The 21,449-nt window shown below is 38.3% G+C and overlaps 1 protein-coding gene across 1 annotated transcript in view; it reads left to right on the plus strand.

Moving 5' to 3' along the window:
- Window positions 1–21,449, plus strand: part of LOC146616162 (glypican-6-like) — an 88,273-nt gene that overhangs the window by 62,547 nt on the left and 4,277 nt on the right. The window contains exon 7 of the mRNA XM_085374903.1: window positions 20,708–20,844. Coding sequence (XP_085231029.1) covers window positions 20,708–20,844 — 137 coding nt within the window. The remainder of the gene's footprint in view (window positions 1–20,707; window positions 20,845–21,449) is intronic.

The raw sequence follows: 21,449 nt of genomic DNA on the forward strand, positions 1-21,449 counted from the left end.
ATGTGTATGACTGTTAGATAGAAAGAACATAAGTCTAGAAAATAGTGCTTGTGGGTGAATAAGATATGTTGTATAAAGCGTTGTATTAAGTTTTTTATATATATATATATATATATATATATATATATATATATATATATATATATATATATATATATATAAATAAATAAAGGAACCAGTCAATTTACCATATGTTTGCTGTTGGTATCCTCCGATTCAAATGTGCATAATATGAAATATGCCTACTGAGCTATATTGACTCATACTGTGCAATAAAATGCTGGTCAGATTTTCGTGGCAACTTGAGGGAACCAAAACAAGCCCTCAAATTAACTCTGACATTTTCAATATTATTGTGAATTTGTTAACAAACACTTCGAGCAGATATCGAGCAACATTTGCATAATTCAACCAATTTGATGGGCATATCCTGTCCTTTTAGCTTTATTTTAGATCTCCACTAATTCCCAGTTGGGAATAGCTGTCTCTTTACCACATAGCTGCTTCAGTCAGTTGTTTAAGGAGACTTTGTCTGCCTCGTGCTTGATGCTGACCAGACAGACAATGTTTTCACTAAAAACACTAAAAATTCATCTATAAAGGCGTGGGCTATAACCCAAGTAATTCAAGATCATTCTTTTTAACTTGTGTTGGTCTGCTTTCCATTTTAAAATAGATGAGGAATTTCGAGTTATGTCTGGAATGCGATGCTTCTTGAGACTGAGAATTATGTCTTCATTTGGTATATACTCAAGAACATCATATCAGTATACTCCTTTTTCCATGTTTTGTCATCACTGTAGTACTCCTAATCTGGTTTTAGACATCCAGGTTCCAAAATGATCCAAAGAAATGTATTTTAATCTGCCCAACCTAGAATGTGATGCCATTATTCATCAGGCTTATTTCATCTTGCAGTTTTTTGTTCTTCCTGGGGTATTGTTTGTTCTTGGACACCAGACATATATATTGAGCGGTCAGCTGTGCAGTCTGATCTCATAAAATATGAGATTCCTAAAATGTCATTTTAGGAATTATCACTGCAATTTTTTTTCCTTTTGTGTCTTTTCACAGCAGAAGTGACATCTAAACTTTCAGTTTTTTTCATGTGTCATTTCATCTCACAAAATAAAATGCAAAAACCTTAAAATGCACAGACATGAAGTCAGGAGCTATTTATACATAATCCCATTTTAAACTAAAACATTCTCTGGAAAGATCCTTGTGTGAAGTTTTGCTTCAGTTTTTCAATGCTGTGTTGCACAAAAAGCAAGCAAAAGACAGCCACTGCACCTACTGCTGTTAGTAGAATGGCTCTCTTTTGTACCCATATACCCTTATGTTCAGAAGCCTATTGATGCTGTTGTGATCTTTCCCATCTTTAGTCTTGTGAATCTGTTTGGTTTTGGCAAAACATTGATAGACAATTTGGAAAACATGAAGCAAGAGAAATGCTGGACAAATAACAAGTGGAAGCAAATTCACATACAGAATCAAAGTGTGTTGATGCAGTTCACTTATTTACAGTACAATGGGGGAAAAATCTATAATAATACCTGGCTGTATATTAAATATCAGGATCTGATTGAAGTCTAGAACTTTCAGAAACAGAAGGTAAAAGCAGTAAAGTCCTTGCATCTCAAGGAAGGAAAAAATGAGTTGTGATGTCCATGAGCTCTAGACCTTCATTCAAGTATTACTAACAGTCCTTATCTTTAAAATTGTCTTTGTTCAATTACTTTTGAGCATTTAAAAATTTCAGAAGATTTATAAAAAATGTTGCAATAAGGATTAAAGTCTGCTCTTAAATGACATCTTGATTGGTGGATTTGAAATCTACTGAGGAGGTGTGCATAAGCAAAGCTACAAATATTGTGTCATTGTCCAAATACCTTTGGACAATGACACAATATTGACACAATATACTTTTGATACCTGATTTAGTGTGCAGTGGTGTACCTTGGACGAGTGAATGTGTTTTAGATGTCTCATTCATCTGCTGTGAAGTCCTGCATTTTACCTCCAGCTGTCAAACCTCTAACTGTGTAAAACTGGTTGTTAGCATCCAGCCAGTAATCTAATGTTGGCAAGCGAGACCATGTGAAAAAAAATTGTCCTAAAATGCACGAGTGGATCTGTGACAAAGTGTTTGTTTATTTGTACATTTCTACCTCCTGAGAAGTCTGATGATTCTGTCAAAGTTCTGCAGTTGAGGTAACAGCCTATAACCGTAACCGCCTGCAGGTATATGTTACAGTACTCCTGGTTTGTTAGATATGTGTCACTGCTGAGGTTAGGTATAATACATTTATAAATATATGTAAATAGTTAATTCTGAAAACTTGACTGAACACATAGTACAAAAGTTAAACAAAGTCCATTGAACTTAAGTTACCAGGACTTCTTTATAGCCTCTTTTCCACTAATATCTGCTCGATTTGACTCAGCTCGACTCGACTCTACTTGGTATTATTATTTTCCATTACAGTTGAGAATCATTGGTCATTATAGCAACACAGCAAAAGGTCCTGTGACGTCGTTTTTATGTGACACAAATACAACACAGGCGATGGTAAACTAGCTGTTCAGTCTGTGGCTTTTTGTCACTCTCGGGGACCGCAGTGTTGGTTTTTGTGCAGCCATTTTCCTCATCGTCAGGTTTCAGAAAAGGAAAAGGTCTGATTTTTGTGAAGGAGTCGCTCTCATGACTCATCGAGTGATGACTGGCCAGTCAGATACGAAAAAAGTACCTTGTACCAGGCACTGCTACCTAATGGAAAACACTAAAAATCACATCGAGTTGAGTAGGTTCTAGTGCAAATGGATTTATGAAAATCAACTGTCCAGTAGTGTTTATGAAATAATCTCTTACCCTACACTGTATGCTGTAATGCTGCAGTGCTGTACCAAAATACGTTTGTATCACAGTACAACTTTTCCTCACTGAAAGTTTGGTCACAATTCTCTTCACATCAAAGCAAGAAAAGAAAAAGAATACACAAGCACAAACGTCAAACGATAGCAGCCTTCTGTAGCTTGGTAGAGTTGTAAAGCACTTTGGTCTTACTCCAAGATTTTTACAGTATGTGCTGTATATATAAACTGAAACTGCTGCCTTGTTACCTTAGTGCTTAGTGGTGTAAAGGTACAGCTAGCAGCTGTCTCCTGCCATCATTACTGTGGCTGCGTTTATGTGTTCATCTCGCAGCAGGGACATGACTGGGTACCCTGCGAGAACACATCTTTGTTGTCCCACACACTGTTCTCGTTTACATTCTGGCACGAGATAATTACCCACGACAGTGACACTGCTCAGCCCAGTGAAAGTTGACAGCAGTTTAAAGTGTCCTTTGATAACAACTTCTTGTTTAGATTCACTGCTAAGTTTGCAAGTCAAAGAATGAGGAAGGGATGGCAGGGAGTGCTTGTGTTCATTTCTTCTGTTGCCTATAGAGGAGCCTGGAGGAGCAGGCCCACCTCCAGCTCAATGAGCCATGACTGTTTAATTGCCTGACATTCTGTCAGAGCACACACCCTCAAAGCTCGGAGAGAAATGGAGATTTTAAAGTCAAAAGAGGGGATAAAGGCACAGCACACTGTCAGGCCCAGAGGTGCATTAAAGATAAGAAGTGGAGCTTTTAATTTGACATTTGTAACAAGTTTTTGTGCAGTTCAATTTAGTGTAGTTTTATAGGTCCTTTTTTGTCCCCTTGTGTAATGCATGGTTCGCAATTTATATGTATGGCAATATAGCACAACAGTGAGTGCAGGGCACAAACAAGGCTAGACTGTGGAAAGAGCCAGTAGGGAACACTAAAAAATAAAATAAAGCCTTTGATCCATGAGTTTGTGCACATAGTACTGGACCCTCTTTTTGCATAGGTTTCAGAAGATGTTTTGGAAATATTAGAGATTATATTTTTATATTAAAAAAATTAATCCATGCACATAATGACTGATTATTAATAAATGAAATAATTTGGCAAAAGAAGTCCTCCCCCTCCTTCCCATCCTGGAATTTGTTGAATTTTAAAAACACAAACATCATTTACTTGGTTTATTTACCACAACTCTGAGATTTGTTTGAGCTGGTTCATTTCACATTAGACAAGGGTATTTTGCCACAAGAATCTTACAAACGGAAAGTAAATCGCAGAGTAGCAACAGACAGAAAAAAGGGGGGAACAAAATACCCTGTTCTGAACTTGAGCGCTCCCTATTTTGCATTACAAATGGCACTTGTAAAATCATGCCTCCACCAATATGTTTGTTTCTTCAACATTCCTTAATATTCAAAATCAGCAATTACTTTTTTGTTTTTTCCCCTGCACACAAACAAAATCGCTTGATGAGTGCACACGTCAAATGGAAAAGCTATAATTGTAAATAAATTATAGCTCCTCTTTTTCTTTCCTCTTTTTCCACCGCTGCATAGAGCAAATGTTTTTGAAAGCCAAAGTCAACAATCAACTGCGGCAGGTGACCCGATGACCGAGTGGTTAGGGAACATAGCACTTGGGCAGCAACACCGCAAGCTATGAGCCTGTGGTTCTGCAAAAATATACTTGTCAGAACTCCTGCATAAGTTGTATAATGGTTTCACTGTGATTAGCTGAAATCTCCAAACTAAATTCCCCAAAAGCTTGGTTAAATGTAAAAAGTGTAAAAACAGATTGCAATGATTTGGAAATCTCACAAGCCCATATTATAGAAAACATGTCACATTTAAAAAGGCATTTTGCTTTTTCATGAAAACGGCTAACTCGTGTGTTATCGTTTGAAGTGATGGCTGCAACATATCTAACATAATTGGGATGGAGGTAGCAAAAGGTAGGAAAGCTAAACAGCTGGAGGAGGTCAGTAACATGATTGGTTATAAAAAAGAGCATCTCAGAGAAGCAGTTTACCAATCTGCAAAAAAAAAAAAAAAAACAGGCTCCACAAAGTGTCAAACAAATTCAGAATAATGTTCGATAAAATAAAATTGTTGAGACTGACTCCCGGGTAATTATAATGTGCTTTGAGAGGATCATCCTAAACTACTGTTCTGGACAGTCATCGGTCCACCTATGCGGGGAGCTCTGTCTCACCTGCAGCATATTAACGGATGTTGATGATGCTATTCGTTGACTTCAGCTCTGCGTTTAATACAGTAATCACAGATGAACTAGCACTGAAGCTTCACAGCCTGGTTACTATTCACTGTGCTGTTGGATCAAGGACTTTCTCTCCAACAAGCCTCAGGTAGTGAGAATAGAGGACAGTACATCATCCACACTGGCCCTGATTACAGGTGCACAGCAGAGTTGTGCACTCAGCCCAGACCTCTTGGCACTTTTGACTACACTGCCACCCACTCTACAAATAACTTTGTGAGTTTTGCAGACAACACCATTGTACTGGGTCTCATATCAGATGATGATGAGGCTCATTACGGAGAGGATGTCCAAACAACCTGGTCCTGAACACCAGCATGACCAGAAGACTCATTGTGGGGTGACTGCAAGGGGTCGACAACACATAACATGCTCCCCTCCTTGTACACGGGGAGGAGGTAGAATAGATAAACAACCTTATGTTCGTGGGCATTCACATCACAGCTTGAATACATGTCACCTGGTAAAGAAGGTCCAGCAAAGGCTGCTTTTCCTCAGGAGCCATAAATGGGATGGGCTCCCCTTGAGCCTGCTGCAAACTTCTGCAGAACCACAGCAGAAAGCATCCTCTGTCTCAGTATGTCAGTATAGTATGGCAGCTGCACGAAACAAGACAGAAAGCACTTGGCTTGGGCAGTGAGAACAGCACAGGGGATTGTGGGAAATCCTCTCACAGACATGGACTCAGTGTATGCTGACCGTGTCCAAAAGAAGGCCAGCTGCATTGCTGCAGACCCCACCCACCCAAGTAATAAACTGTTTGCCTTTTGGAAGAAGGTATAGGACCATAAAAACAAGAACCAACAGACTGAGGAACAGCTTCTTTCCCGGAGCTCTGAACTCTATCACCCCACCCTACCACGCATACAGACACACATACACACCTCACGCTTTAAAGGGCCGATACATGTGCTAGACACTTTGTAACGCCAACGCTACATTATAATTGTTTCCCTATTGTGTATATTTGTTCATTGTCATTCTCTGTCTTTTTAATCGTGTCTGGTTATAAGCTAATTACCACACAGAATTTTGTTATGTGACTGCATAATGACAGTAAACAATCTGAAAATTCTGTCCTCTAGAGTATGTAATTTCATCAAAAGATTCAGGGAATTGGGAGAAATCTTTGTGTTCAAAAGGGAAGGCTGAAAATCAATATCATGGCCATGACCTTTGGGCCCTCAGGCATCACTGCATTAAAACCGGGAGTGATTCTATTGTGGAAATCTCAGCATGGGCTTAGGAACACTTCCAGTAATCACTGTCTGTGAACTCAGTTAACTGTGCCATCCACATTCGCAGTGCTGAAAGATTTAAAGAGGTTTTTCAGCAGCATATACTCTTATATAGTTTTCTAGGGAAGACCCTGCATATTTCAGCAAGACAAACTAAGACTAAACTACGTAGTATTTACTGCATCTATTACAAAAGTCTGAGCAATGAACTGGTCTGTCTGCAGTCCAGATCTTTGACCAGTTTAAAAACATTTGGTGGACCATGAAATGGAAAAATATGGCAAACACAACCCAGAACTGTTGAGCAGCTAGAATCCTATATTAGACAAGAGTGGGACAACATTCCTATCCCAGAAGTCCAAACACTTGTCTCCTCACTTCCCAGATGTTTACAGACTGTTGTTAAAACAAGAGGGGATGATACACAGTGGTCCACATTGGCCCTGTACCAACTTCTTTTAGACATTTACCATCAAATTCAAAATTGCAGTTTTTTAATGGTGAATTGTCTTAATGCAGTCCTTTATGTTTATGACATGTTTTTCTATGGCCTATAGTGAAATAAATATGTATTTATGAGACATGCAAATCTTTGCATTGTATTTACGTTTTACACAGCATCCCAACTTAGCATTTATACACTAGGATTTCTTGTTATTTCTGGATTAATGCAACCACTGAAACCAATCTATCTGATCAGTGTTAAGTGATAGGACAACAAGGGCTACTTGGATGTGAAAAAAATGACTCTTTTCTGTGAAAGGCTTTAAATTTTTTACATCTATGAAAGTTGTATAATGCTGATTGCCTTTCAGACTAACTATGTTTTTAAAATCATATGCGGTTCATGCATACATGTCTTAATAAACTTAAGTTTCACACCTTAAATTTAAGGTGAGCACCCATAAACATTGAAATGGCATGATTCACTAAGAGGTCTAGGTCCGGGTCCCCCCCTGTCCTCCATGAACCTGAAAGATAGGAGGGAACTATGACAAATAATCATTCTGCACAGTGAAGGTCAAACATTCCAGTGAAATGACAGTAAGCAACACACTGCCCTCACTCCAGCGTTAGTTTGTTTCTTTTTTGTCCCCTGTGCTTTACAGTAGGTGGGAGGACATCAAGTTAAAAATTCTTCTAAATTCTTGGTTAGGTCTCCCAAAAAGAAAAGATGGTAGCACGGTGGATCGATGGCTGTCTAGAAGGTTTTGCACTTGTGATTTTGTTTACTTTAGATGTTTAAGTTTCCTCCCGCTAAAGCATGCAGGTCAATAAATAGCTATTAGGTGTGACAGTGTGATTGTCTCTGTTTGTTGACTGTGTGACAAGTGATCTGTCTGGGCTCTTCTTTGTGCATTTAGCAAAATGCACGGGCTGTATCCCTGCATGATTTGAATTAGGAGCATATGAGGAATGTGAATGACTGAATAAAAAATTCAAAAGGCAGCTGTTCAGCTAGATTCTGATGATTTGTCTGAACTGCCAACTTGCATACTAAATCTCTTTTATGTGAAGTGGAAATGGTGATTTAGCTTCTTTTTTTTTTGCTTTCATATGTAGACAAATGATCAGTTAGTACATGAATAACTTGGAAAGCAAAACTGTGTATTCATGTGCATGATCTTTGTTCTTTGCATTCCTTACCATGTTCAGCGGCAAACACTGAGTAACATACATGTGTGGTTTGTGAAGTCACTTGACAGGGAAATAAAAAAACATAACCACTCCTTTTAAAAAAATCTTGACCCTAGCATTATATTTCTGCCATCCAGGGATATGACAAGCCACTGAAACATTCTTGTTTTGGATACAGCCTAATGGAAGTAAAGTGGGCCTATCCACAGCTCCTTTCTCTGAGTTGTTTTATTTACTGACTCTTACCAAAACCATGCAATTATGTAGATTCCACAGATTCTAGCATAACTGATACTTTCTCTGAGACCACACAAAAATAAATAGTCTGGCAGTGCATATGTGGCATGATACTTCAGGACACTGTTTGACCATAAACGCAACGATTTTCTAGGCAAGGGGTGGCACTCATGCATGAATGTTTGAGTGCTTAAATTAAAGCCCACCAAAAACTATAGCTTGTAAATCCAAGTCACCACATCGGCACCGCCTGACACAGATTTGGTCTAACAAACTGTGACGCTCATTATGTGAAAATGTGCTTCATTAGTGACTCCTTGATGGCTGTTTTGGAAGACCACCTTAACAAGTTCACAAGTTCCTTTTTCCAACTAATTACCTGTACAGTTGACAGTTGCTGTGCAGTGGTGGCTGTTTGTTTAGAAAACAAAGGAGCAAACCAAAAAGAACCAAAGCAGACAACATGTCAAGTCGACTCTTTCTTCATAAAACAGCTGTGTTTACAGTTGGTAAGCTAAAAGAGGATGTAACTTTCATTTAGAAGCATGGGACTCTGGTTAGCTTACAAAGTGTAAACATGTGGAGTTGCACGGCGTGGACATATTCTAAAATTTACGATGGGCAGAAACCTTTAGAGCCACTGGTAGATGTGCATTGCACTGTATGCTGTGCATGTGCTTTAAGAAACTTTTTTTTTTACTTATATGGTAAAACCACAGTCCTAAAAAGTACATTTTTAAGCTTGGTATTAGTTGTCAAAGGAGAAAAAAAGCATAGCAGATCCAACCAAACCTGACTAACTTGGGTGGATCTGCTATGAGATCCTGTGATTTATTTTTTTTTTATTCAGTGAAATCTCCTCCCTTTTCCCAGAAAAAACATTTCTGTAGAAGAAAGAGAGAACAATATGTTATTTGCACTTACTGGTCACTTTATTACGTACATATGTTTAACTGCTTCTTAAACCAAATGTCTAATCAGGCAATCACATGTCATCACCTCAGCACATTAAGGTTATAGACATGGACAAGATGACTTGTTGAAGTTTAAACTGAGCATGAGTGGTACTGAGTTGTTGAGAAACTGCTGATCTACTGGGATTTTCCCACCTCTAGAGTTTACAGAGAGATTTGTCCAAAAAGGAGAAAACATCCAGTGCGCAGCAGTTTGGTGGAAATGGTTTGTTGATGCTAGAAGTTAGGGGGAAATGACCAAACTGCTTTGAGATGATGGGAAGGCAACAGCCACTCAAATAACCACTCGTTACAACCAAAGTATGCGTACGAGCATCTCTGAATGCACAATACATCAAAGCGTGAAGCAGATGGATTACAGCAGACCACGCCATGTGGTCTTCTGCTGTTGCTCAAAGGATTGCTGACAAACTAAGGCTGCGTGGACTCGCCAAAATTGTAGAGTAGAAGATTAAGAAAATGTTTCGTGGTCTGATGAGTCTCAACTTCTCTTGCAGCATTTACATGGTAGGGTCAGAATTTGGCATAAAACACATAAAAGCATGGATCCATCCTGCCTTTAATGGTTCTGGCTGGTGGTGCTGTAATGATTTGGGGTATTTTTTCTTAGTGCCTCTTACTAACAGCTGAACATAGTTTCAACGCCAAAGCCTACCTGAGTATTGTTACTAACCATTGTTACTAATATCACAAAGAATGAAGGCAGTTCTGAAAGAAAAAGAGGGCTACAAAAGTAAACAGATTTCAACTCAGAGACTCGGCTGCATTATCTTAATGCTAATGTCGGGGGGGGGGGGGAGCAGTGACATTTAGTAGAGCTGTGGGATGACTTTACATTATTTATATTCTTTGTCAATTATGTGAATTTGTTTGTCAGGAGTTGTGAATGTTGAAAAAAAATAATGAAGAAGCTTGTGGCGCCTTCATTGATTTAAAGATGAAGCACTTAGTTTGCCCTCAGTCACTCGGTTGATTCTCAGGCTGACAATATAAATTTGCGTGGGAAGGCAGAGGAATGACACATTGCTGATATCTGGCTTGTGGCACCACTGTGGACATATTTATTCCTTGAAAAGAGCATTTAGTGCTTTTGGATCTATATGAAGGTTTTTTTTTTAACCCAGTCTGTGTGGGTTGTGTTACGTTGTAAATGAGTTTTTCCTCATCCATGGTTTACTCTCGATGCCACATTTTAGGTCAAGATGACACATTTCAGATGACCAGTAACCACAAATCCCAAGTTTAACGACAAGCAACAAGTTTGTTGCTCATAATAGCAAGAATCTGACACTGTTGTGAGTGGGAGTGTGGTTCTGATTGCATGGGGCAAACAATACAGCTTTTGAGGAAAAAAAAGGAAGTTGTTTATGTAAATGTGTAGGAAGTAGAGGCTGCTTTGAGCACATCACCATCACTTCCTATGACTAAATTATATGTAAGATGAGCATACAGAGACATTTCCCATAGTGACACATCTCAATCAGGTTATCAGGCAACTGCAGCTGACAGTAATCCAATGCTTTATGACCTTGATCCTATAGTGATAAAAGAGACATTGCACATGCTGTATCAGGGCAAAAGGTGCAACAACCATAGAATACTTATCATCCATTTGTTACTGTTGTCATTCACAAGGCAACACTAGTAAGGTTGTCAACAGGGTGGAAAGAATAACAATCCTGTGTCTCACTGTCAGCTGGGTTGAACAAAACTTTTAAGCTAAAAATATAAGATGAAGAAGCCGTTTCAGCAGAGGGATTTATTCTTCAAGACAATTTCATAACAATCTTATTGCATACGTAAGTGCCTGTGGGTGTAGGACAAGAGGTATAGATATTTTATTTTGTTTTACTTTCTCCAAAGCCTGAGGTGGTTCAAATTAAATTCCCAAAACGACAAAACTGTGATGTGTATCACAATGTGAGTACGGGGCTTATCAAAGTTCAGAAAAGTACAATTTAGAAGGTTTTTCAGGAGCCGGCTTAAGAGAAAACATAAATAATAAATAATTTGATAAACAAACTCAAAAAATACAAACTCAATTCAGAAAAGATAGATATATAGATATATATATATATATATATAGATAGATAGATAGATATAGATATGTGTGTAAATGAGAATACAAAATTAGAAGAGCAAAGAAAATCTATACAGAAACTATGCAAACATGATCAGTGCTAGTCCAGTTTGTCCTCTTTTTACCATGCAATACTTAAAAAAATATCAAAAGGACATTTAGAGAAAACGGCTTACAAAAAGCAGCAATTACAGCTAGCAAGATAAAAATACTCTGTCCTGGATTATAGGTATTACGGTATTAAGATACTGCGTTGGCTAAAGCCACAGAGTGCCGCGGTGTTGTATGAGAACATTTTATGTGACAAGAAAATCTCCAGTCAAAATTGTATTTTTTTTATTTGCTTTTTGAGCGTCTTAAAACAGCATGCTGTCCTCTTGTGCAGTCATTCATTTTGATAAATGTGGGACCTGACTCTGTTTGGCTTGCTGGTCATGCCACGATGGCCCAGATGCATCCATCTTTTAAGAGTAAAGGCAAAATATAAATATCAATAAAAAGACATTCAGACCACTTAATAATTTATCATTTTACTAAGCTTTAAGTGATATACCGTGATCCTATTTTGTCATATTAGTCTTCATTTTTGAACGTAGATACAGAGAGGAAATGAATACTGGCACAATAAGTTCTCCAAACCTTGTTTTTCACCACCTCTGAGATTTTTGCCGTCCGAAATGCCAAACAAATCCAAATCCCCTGATAATTTGCAGGTCTCAGCAATCCATTATTAACGGCTTGACTTTCTATGAAGTCAATTTTGTGACCATTATATCTCACTATGCTTTTAATATCCCACATATCCTTATTATGGTTTTCTGAGAAAATACACAAAACCAGCATATAAAGGATCCATGTAATGCCTTACATCTGCAATCCAGTTGGATAATTGTTTCAGGGATCTTGGCCAGACGCAAAAGCACAGCTTGTCCACAAGTATATGCTGTATACAAGTAAAAGGTCACATTATGCTCCATTTTCCTGCAGTCTCAAATCGGCCTATATATGGCAAAGATCCAAACATGACCCACCCTCTGGCGTGGAGATGTACAAATTCCATTACATTTGTGGTTTAGCTTACAAAGATCACATACTTTATACTACCAGATGGGTATAAGATAGTTGCAATGATAGATATGTCATGAGTTTCTGCTGTTACAGACAGCTGAATGTTACAGTGGCTGAATCTGCTGTGGAATTTTTTTTGTAGCTGCAAATGAAATTTACGAAACCATAAACGTGGTTTATTAAACGAAGAGAGGCACAGGAAGGGAAGTCAGTAAAAACCGCAGATATTGGAAAATGCATAGTATAATAAAAATGGGCGCATAATAACTGAGCTAAAATCATGTGGGGGGGTTTATATACTTTTTTGGATGTTATCATGCTGATAATCAAATTGCCCCAATAACTCTGTTTTACAGTTCGTCACTTTTTTAAGTTAAAATCAAAGGTCAGCCAGCCGCTATAATGCCAAAACAGTATTTTTTCCACAAACACTGATTTTATTTTATTCCTTCCATACATTGTCCATTTTCCCCCTCATCGACTAATGCTGGTGCCATAAAGGCTCTGCTACATTTTATATGTGTCAATTCATTAATGAGGCGCACTGGCCCCATTACACTGTACGCTGCTTGCATCTCTGGGGAACAGGGGTAGCAGGGGAAAGCAGGCTTGCCAATGATTGCTCTGTTTTCCATAGTGCATAGCTTCCCTTTAATCATCTCCCTTTTTCAAAGTTCGCCTGTCGTAGCCTTGGGCGAGTCACATGCACAAACTCAACGCCGCTTCATCAATATTCTGTCATTTTTTCCTCACCACGGGATCTTTGTGTGATACATTTTGCTCACTATGATAAACCATATTGCCTAACTGTGTAGTTACCATGGGACTGAGCAAATGGTTTGAGGCAAAAAGACTTAAAATGGGCCATGACAGTCCCGTTCAGTGACAGGATGTAAGTACAACATGAGCTACATCAATAAAGTCATTTATAAGGGAAATACTTGATCTTCATGTGTGTGTGTGTGTGTGTGTGTGCTTTATGTGCAGAATCCAGTATACACAAACCTAGATAAGGTTGGGCTTTAACAACACCTGTGTATTGACTTATGACTAATGAAGTCTTCAAATGCCCCTATGATCACAACGGATACCAGCATCATTTTGTAAGACATCCTTTTTTCTGTTGCTATTCACAATTTAATATAATCCACTTTACAAAGTGATCAAATCTGATAAATATAGCCTTAAAAGTCTAAAGATGTTGGTTTGTAATTATGCATCTTACACTTTTATTTTTGGAGACAGGTTTTTTTTCCCACAAGTTTTTCAAGGTACACAGAGATTCACTGTCACATTGAATTAAAGGCATGATGAATTGTTTCCTCTACAACACTTATGAAGTCTGTATAATGTTGAAAATAAAGTTATGCCTCCAGGGTGCTGCAGAAGCGAGCGCACAAATTCAGTTCAACTTTCAAAACTTAATTTTACAACATAGTAAGACAGCGTGATAGCAAATCTGGTTTGACGCACTTATGCGATTGCATCAATGCAATGTACAGTATTAAATTAAGGCAGACGTTTTAAAATCGGTGTTTCGGCCGCAGTAATAAGTGATAAATATTCATTAGCTTTGTTTATTGCCCCCATATCTTCCCCACAATTTCTGTCAGGTATATAATTAAAATGGATCACACAGCATTTACACTATTGTGTGAATGCCAGGTTGCAAATCGAAACAAATGCAAAATAATAGCCAGATTTGTGTAACAATACAGTTTTACTTTACTTCGTGCATTCGCTCTAAGGAAGCAGCATAGTAACGGCGTGACAGCGCTGTCACCAGGAGACGCGCTGCTCTGGTTGAGGCTTTCTTGGGCTGTTCATGTCAAATCATGTTTTGGAATCCTGCTGTGGCAGATTTCTACCAGGACATAATCAGTTGTAATCAAGTTAAACGAGGAGGAAGTTAAAGAAAGTGCTGCAGCCTGCAGACTGATCCTTAAAAAATGGATTTATCATGAGCACGTGGCATGTAGCCCAGCAGTCTGTGGGGTGGGGTGATGATATGACATCACTCCAATGTCATATCAAGCCACATAGCTTGTAAGTGGTTGTGATGTTTTCTAACCATGATTTGCTTTTGGTGTACCATTTTCATTTGTGTTAGCACTGCAAGATTAACAGCGGAGTGATGTCTTTCTGATCTCATCTATTGTGAAGTCACAAAGGGGAAACATTGTTTGCTTTTGCCCTCTGTTGATGGATATTGATTGGATGAAAACAGCCCACATCTATATGCAGTCTGGTAGTTACCTGCTCCAAGCAACACTGCCAGTCACCTTTGAGGCAAATGTTTCCAGACAAGGACAAAGCAGACACAACGATGTGGAGACAACTGCTACTCGAAACATCATCGCAGAGGTCATTTGCTTGATGTGCTTTAGGCTAACCAATGTTATTTCTACTGAATCATTTTAATAATATGCTAAAAGTACTTTAAAGCCAGATGGCAAGCCTTGGTTGAAAGAATCTGCTGTTTATGAGTTGACTTGAACTGATGAGGAGGATTTTATGACATGTTGGACACCAGACTTAATAGTCATGTCTAGGGACTTATACCCACAGGGATTCAGTCCCCTGTGACTTGACACCATGACGGCTGATTTGTCAACAGCCTTACCACAAGAGACTGCATTAGTTCCTCAGTGTGACTGGGTAAAAAATCTAACTTGATCACAGTTGTGATGAACATGCAAAGTTATTCTTACTGTGGCCTTCCTCCTTGTGAGAAACTATTTGGTCTGTCCTCAAATTGGTCACTGGTCAGGGAAAGAGACTTGTGGCATGGCCAAGGACTTGGTATGAGCAGAACCGACTCCCTGACCCCTGTAATTGAGATGCAGGAAGAATACTGCATTCGTATCAAATGAAAAACTATTTTAACGCAGACAGGAGGAGCAGTTGCCAGGGAAAATAAGTTGATCGAGGAGTTGTCTGCCCCTTGTGGTTTAGTGGGAAGACCTGCTGTCGAGTCTATGATTAGATTGGACGTGCACTAATTTAGTACAGACTTGCAGCAGATGGATGTGTGCCGTGTCAAACAGTGACGACAACCCCAGATATGTGCTTATGAAAAGGACTGGTTGTTAATTAAGCAAGATAGGTGCTTATTACAGAGAGAGAGAGGAAAGGAGATGTACCAGCTGACTGAAAAGCCAGGGGACACACTCTGCACAGGTCAGCTTGGGGAGCACTGCAAATGCAGTGTGTGTGCTGAGAGCAAAAGTTATGTAGTCTGGCCGCATATTTCTTTTTTACCGAAAGGCACATAGCACGTACAGACATCATTCTACGGCCAGATAAGAGCTTAGGGCACTGACATTGTGCCGTCACTGGGAGTGTGACTGCAACTTCAAAGCCAGCGACACGTCAGCTTTTGATCTGAGAATAGGCAAGGGCGTCTGAAAACCACTGGTCAAAGTATAGTTCACTCACATTTCTGTTCTGAGCTGAAAGATGGCACACAGCTGCCACACTGTTAGAGAGCCACGAGAACTTATGATCTGTCTGCCTGCACACTCAGCTGTGTGCACAGAAAAACAGCATGGGTGATAAATATTGTAAGAAACACTTTAAGTGTGTGCAAACACAAAGACTTTAAGCCCGTTAACACCGGAATCTCATATGCTCATATGGCTGATTTTTGGAAATAATTACTCTCTGTAAGCATTTCCTCATGTTTGTCCACGTGAGCTTGCCAACAGCTTTTTACAGCGAGTAAACACTGTATCGCATATCCGGGCTGTTTGGGCAGATTTCATTTGAGGTGAAAAAAGCAAGTTTAAAGGTGAGGTTATGTTTGGATCATAGCACGCTAAGGTGTGTGAGCTGTAATACATTACAGGCTACTTTCCATTGCTGTTGCTGAATTTATTTTCTGTGGTTTGGTGCTGTTAAAAAAAAATCTCTGCTTATCTTTTCTTGTGGAAATAAGAGCTATAAAGAGACAAAAAAGAACTGGACAATTAAATAAATGCATGATTAACTGCATTGCACACACACACACACACACACACAGTGCTCGTTAAAATTCAAAATAATTAAAATGAAAGCTTGGATAAAATGATTCAATACAGAAAGGATAGAGAAGACTGAGCTTATTCTGTGTATCAAAGTCGGAAGACACCAGAGGCTTTACCCACAAATCTCCTTTGAATGGGAGCTCTGTTGTAAGATCACGGGTCAGCTAGGCATGAAAGTTTCACTTACATTTAGAACTAAAGCAAGACAGAAAAAGACCAAAAAGAGTGGGGACCTTGCAGAGTCACAGCGAGTAGGCAGAGAGAGAGAACAACGCAGTGAAGAAATATATGGTTCATGACAGGAAACAGGGCAATGGGGTAAAAGAAGAAAAAAAAAATGTCTGAGGAGGGAAGTGGAGAGTTGACAGTGGTGCTGCAGTGGTGCTGCATACATGATTAAGCTTCAAGGTAAATATAATTATATATTTTTTTTGTTTAAGCTAAGGAGAAGATGTTTAAAAGATAAACCTGGTCATGCTCTTTACTTTATTATTGTCATCAAATTCATAAAAAAATCATAACCTACAAAAAGGTTATGAATATTGATCTTGAAGCCAAATCCTGATTTAGCTTATTCACTTGTGCAACGTAGCTCCATTGTATTTTTCGTTTGTTTGTTTCTATTTTAATAAAGACATATTACCTCCCCATACAATTGCACTGGGCAACATGTATCTTAAGAGCAATAAACAGGGCCCATTTGTTGTGGCTGTATATATACTGCATCCTGCGGGCGCAAGTACCCGTTCGTGCACCAAACGTGGATTAATCAGCCACTTTAAATTGTGCTCAGCAAATAAACTCCTGCTTGGGAAACATTTGTAACTTCCCGGTGCCCAGTTGCTGTAAGAAATTCATAAGCCTCTTTTAAAAGTTAAACTACATGCATTTACGTCTCCTGAGTAACCAGCAGGGGAGAGGATAAATGCCACATGCACAGCTGGGAAGTTGGGAAGTACTCAGAGAGTGAGGGACTAAGTAGCACCTGTTTGGTTTTGCGCCGTTCATGGAATTCATCAACAAGAAGCAATATGCATTAAATGTATTATGCATTTATTATGCACAACGTATTTATATATTCCAAATATATAAGCTGTCATGTCAGCTGTTACCGGTATATAATAATAAGCTTTACTACATTAATAATAACACTGCTGTATAGTTCACATTTGTGTATTTTTTTTGCCAAAGTTAAAGGATTTATCTTAATTCAATATTGGAATTAATAAACTGTTACAGTTGTTAAAGAAACATTTAAAGACATGCATTTGCACACTGTATCACTGGTAGATCAGTGAATAAAGATACAGCACTGTTCCTGTAAGTAATATATAATATAGATGATATGATGCATAAAACAGGACAAGAGCAAGGCTACATACATCCCTGCAGGATTGGCCTCAAAGACCTTTATAGTGCCTATAAAGAATAGGAAATATATGCCTATATATCTATATATACCACTTTTTTTTTCAGTGCAGACAGTATATACACTGTATATTTAAAATTATAGAATACATAGCAAATATATATCATTGCAGGAGAAGATGGTTTAATGGGTTTTCAAATGGCTCATTTAGCTCTGTTTATTTAAATAATTATTTAAAATATTTTTAATGAAAATCAAGAGCTACGTTTCTGCGCTGATCTGTCATATTTAAACCATTTAGAAATTATTCAGAAGACATCATTCAGTGGAAAACATCTGTACAGTTAGCAGCGTTTGAAGATAAGTCTTTTTAGCAGCACTTCTAATATCTTAAGGTCCTTGTGTTGTCGGTGTTTTATATGGTCCTTAAATTTAGAAGTTATTGAAGTCCTGGGACTGAATAATAATCTAAAAATGAATACAGCTTGCACTTCTATTGAGTAAATGCTTCTATCAACTCCCTCATCAGCCCTTATTATAGATTGTAGATATCTCACACTAATGCCACCTTTAGTGTCATTAGGAATTGGAGCAGCTATCACATAGCATGATAATAGTCATTTGTTAGGATGTCACTGAAAACAAATGCTATGTAATATCCTGATGTGAGGCGCCGGGGAGGTGCTGTGTCTGTGATCGTCATTGTGATTTTAATGAGAATGTCAGTGCTGTCAGTAATAGGTAGCAGATTATAAAAAGAATCGCATATCTCCGCTCTGCTTCCTCACATACCATGGGGACATGCGTTTCTTCTACACCGTCTTTTGTGTGTATGTGTCTGCGTGTGTGCGTTTTTTGTGTGTGTGTAATTTTGTCTTCCATTAGGCTTTCTGCTGACATCTGTTTGGATGTCATGTCTTCCATCTATGTTTGGCCACATGGAGCTGAACTTTGATGTTAAAGAAGCTTCATTAGCAAACATAATTAGTTTCAATTTGCAAGGTTATTTTGTCACTTTCATTTCCTCCCTGGATTTTTCGTCTACTCACTTTCATCTCACCAGATCTCAAAGACATACTGCCATCTAGTGGCCTTTGCAGTTGGTTGCATTTGAGGGTTATTTGTTGGAGTGGTAGTATTTGTTCATAGGCAACGTCCAGTTAGACGAGAGGCAGACTTTTCTCAGAGGCTTGTTTATAATTGTGTTAAGTTTGCAAAACCTTTCTCTTTTGCAAACTTAACACAGACTTTTTAGGGGTTTTTTTTCAGTTCATGAATCTTTCAGATTTTTTAAATTCTGTTTCAAATAGGATAATAAATTAGCTGCTGCTTAAAATACCTTTTCACTTGCATCCACGTGAAATAATGGCCACACAATACTTGATAGAGGTATTAATCGAATGTTTTCATATGTGTCATTCCTAGTTCAGTTCCCACTTTCACAGGTTCTGTTTTTTGCCAGCAGATCCTGAGGAAAACTGTGAATCTCACTTGTTAGACTTAACTTAATGTATGAGGTTTAGTCAAACATTGCCAGTCAATCTCTTGTATTGAGTGTAGCCTCGACCCTCTGGGCAGTATCAGAGCTGCTCAAGTGCTTTGGCATCAGTGTGACAGGATTAACACATCAAAAGCAGTGTCAAGGCCTACAGCAGCGTCACACAGTCAGTACAGCACCTTTCATGTTCTGCTCAGGTTCTCTACAATTTCACGTAAGCCAACAGCAAGTCAGACGGAAAAAGATAATGGGGCCAACCTGCTGCTATCAGGCTTTCCCTCAGCTTCAGTGAAATATGTCAAATTCTGTGTGTTTGATGAAAGATTGGAGTTCAACAGGCTCAAGTCAGGAAACGATATCTGACTTTGTCACATGGCTGGGATGCAAAGGAGCATTTATGTCTGGCATTCAGTTTGAAATGATTGCTGCAAGCCTGCATAGTCTTCCTTTCCATGATGCAAACATTTGATAGTCAACAGAGAAGGAAAAATTAAACCCAAATCGTTTGGTACGAGTTCAAGTGCGAAGATGTCTTCCTGAGGTTTATAATCAGCTTGTTAAGGTGTGTTAGTGAGCAAAAGTGAAGTGCTTCTCTACCTTTTTCACACGAGATGCATCCAGAGTAACAGTAAGCTTTATTCATCTCACTCAAATGCAAGTTTTCAACCTGCCATTTCTCATCCACTGTGTGTCAGAAATGTCTTAGTTTAATTTAGTGTTTGTATTTTCTCTCAAATGATTTTACAGCCACATACTGTTGTTAGTAACACTGTGGGATTTGGTTTTTTAATGACTAATCATGACTGTCAGTAATAGTAATGTTATAGGAGCTTTACCTTACAATATAAACCACCTTGAGGCAATTGTTGTTATGATTTGATGCTATAGAAATAAGAAATAGGAGCATTTGACATGTACTTTTTAGAAAAACAGCACATTGTCTTTTTCATATGTCATACATATATTAGGAGACATAATGCCTTATTGACTTCAATTTGTGTAATTACTTCAATCAGTTTGACTTTGTAGACATTTTCTCTTTAGCTGCTATTTTTTTATTACATTAACTCTGCAGAGTTTTTAGATACAAAAAGACTGTTTTGAAACATAATGAATAGCTTATAGCTGTTAATAAACGCCATATTAATGTGCAATAAAAATGTAATTCAGTAAATATTTCTGACCATCTATTCTTGTAGGTACTGCTGGACTCATATTTTGTTTAATATTTGGGGCTGTGATGTGAGGAACTGAAGTGAAACTGATTTTTCTGTATTAATGTTACATTGTAAGCATATAAAAACATCAATAACATCCCTGAAACTGTATTTATGATATGTATCATCCTTGATTGGAAATCAGACTTCATGTACTTATACAGGAGGCTTTTTTCCTATCTCACAATGACCCCTGTCCTTGTGTAGGTGGTTGACATAAAAGAGAAACTAAAGGACTTCAAGAAATTTTGGTCCAACCTACCTGAGGCGATGTGTGTAGAAGACAGAGTGACCGCTGGAAATGCCAGCGAAGAGGAGTGCTGGAACGGACACACCAAGGGCAGGTAAGGGCAACAGAGCCTGAAGCTAATGCCAGCTAACACAAAAGGGTAGAAGTCCAAAGTCTGTTCAACCTGCTTCATATTAAGAAGTCTAAGCCTAGAATTAAGAATCAGATTATGTGCTTTCACCTGCTCTGCAAGAGCTTAGCATGCGTTTTGATTTGAACTAAAGTAAGCTGTTGTCTTAAACATTATAAAAAAAACTTTTCTATGTGGTTTCAATTCATCTCGTGTAAAATATCATTTGCTTCCATGCGTTTTGAATTTGGTGGCATATTTGTGAAATTGTGTTTTTCTTCTTCTTCTTCTTTTGTTTTTAAATGTTCAACCAGCATCTAGATCCATCTGTTATTTTGGTTTCATTTTAAAAAGCTAACATTTGCATTAGGGCTCCAGATTCCCTGGCCGTTACTGATCTAACTGAGAAATCGATTTTTGCTTTTAATCGTTATATCAGCTATATGATTTTGAATATTTTAAACTTCTTTAATTGTTTTAATTGATATTCAATGCTATTTTCAGTGGTAGAAAAAAACAACATCAATTAAAGAAGTGAAATTTTGCCTCTTTCACCTCAGCAACATTTCAGACGTGTGTATTTTCCAGAG

This window comes from Diplotaxodon limnothrissa, linkage group LG16 (genome assembly GCF_057381915.1).
Source record: "Diplotaxodon limnothrissa isolate DT_005_m linkage group LG16, D_limnothrissa_male_GT1.1, whole genome shotgun sequence".
In the NCBI taxonomy this organism is placed as follows: Eukaryota; Metazoa; Chordata; class Actinopteri; order Cichliformes; family Cichlidae; genus Diplotaxodon; species Diplotaxodon limnothrissa.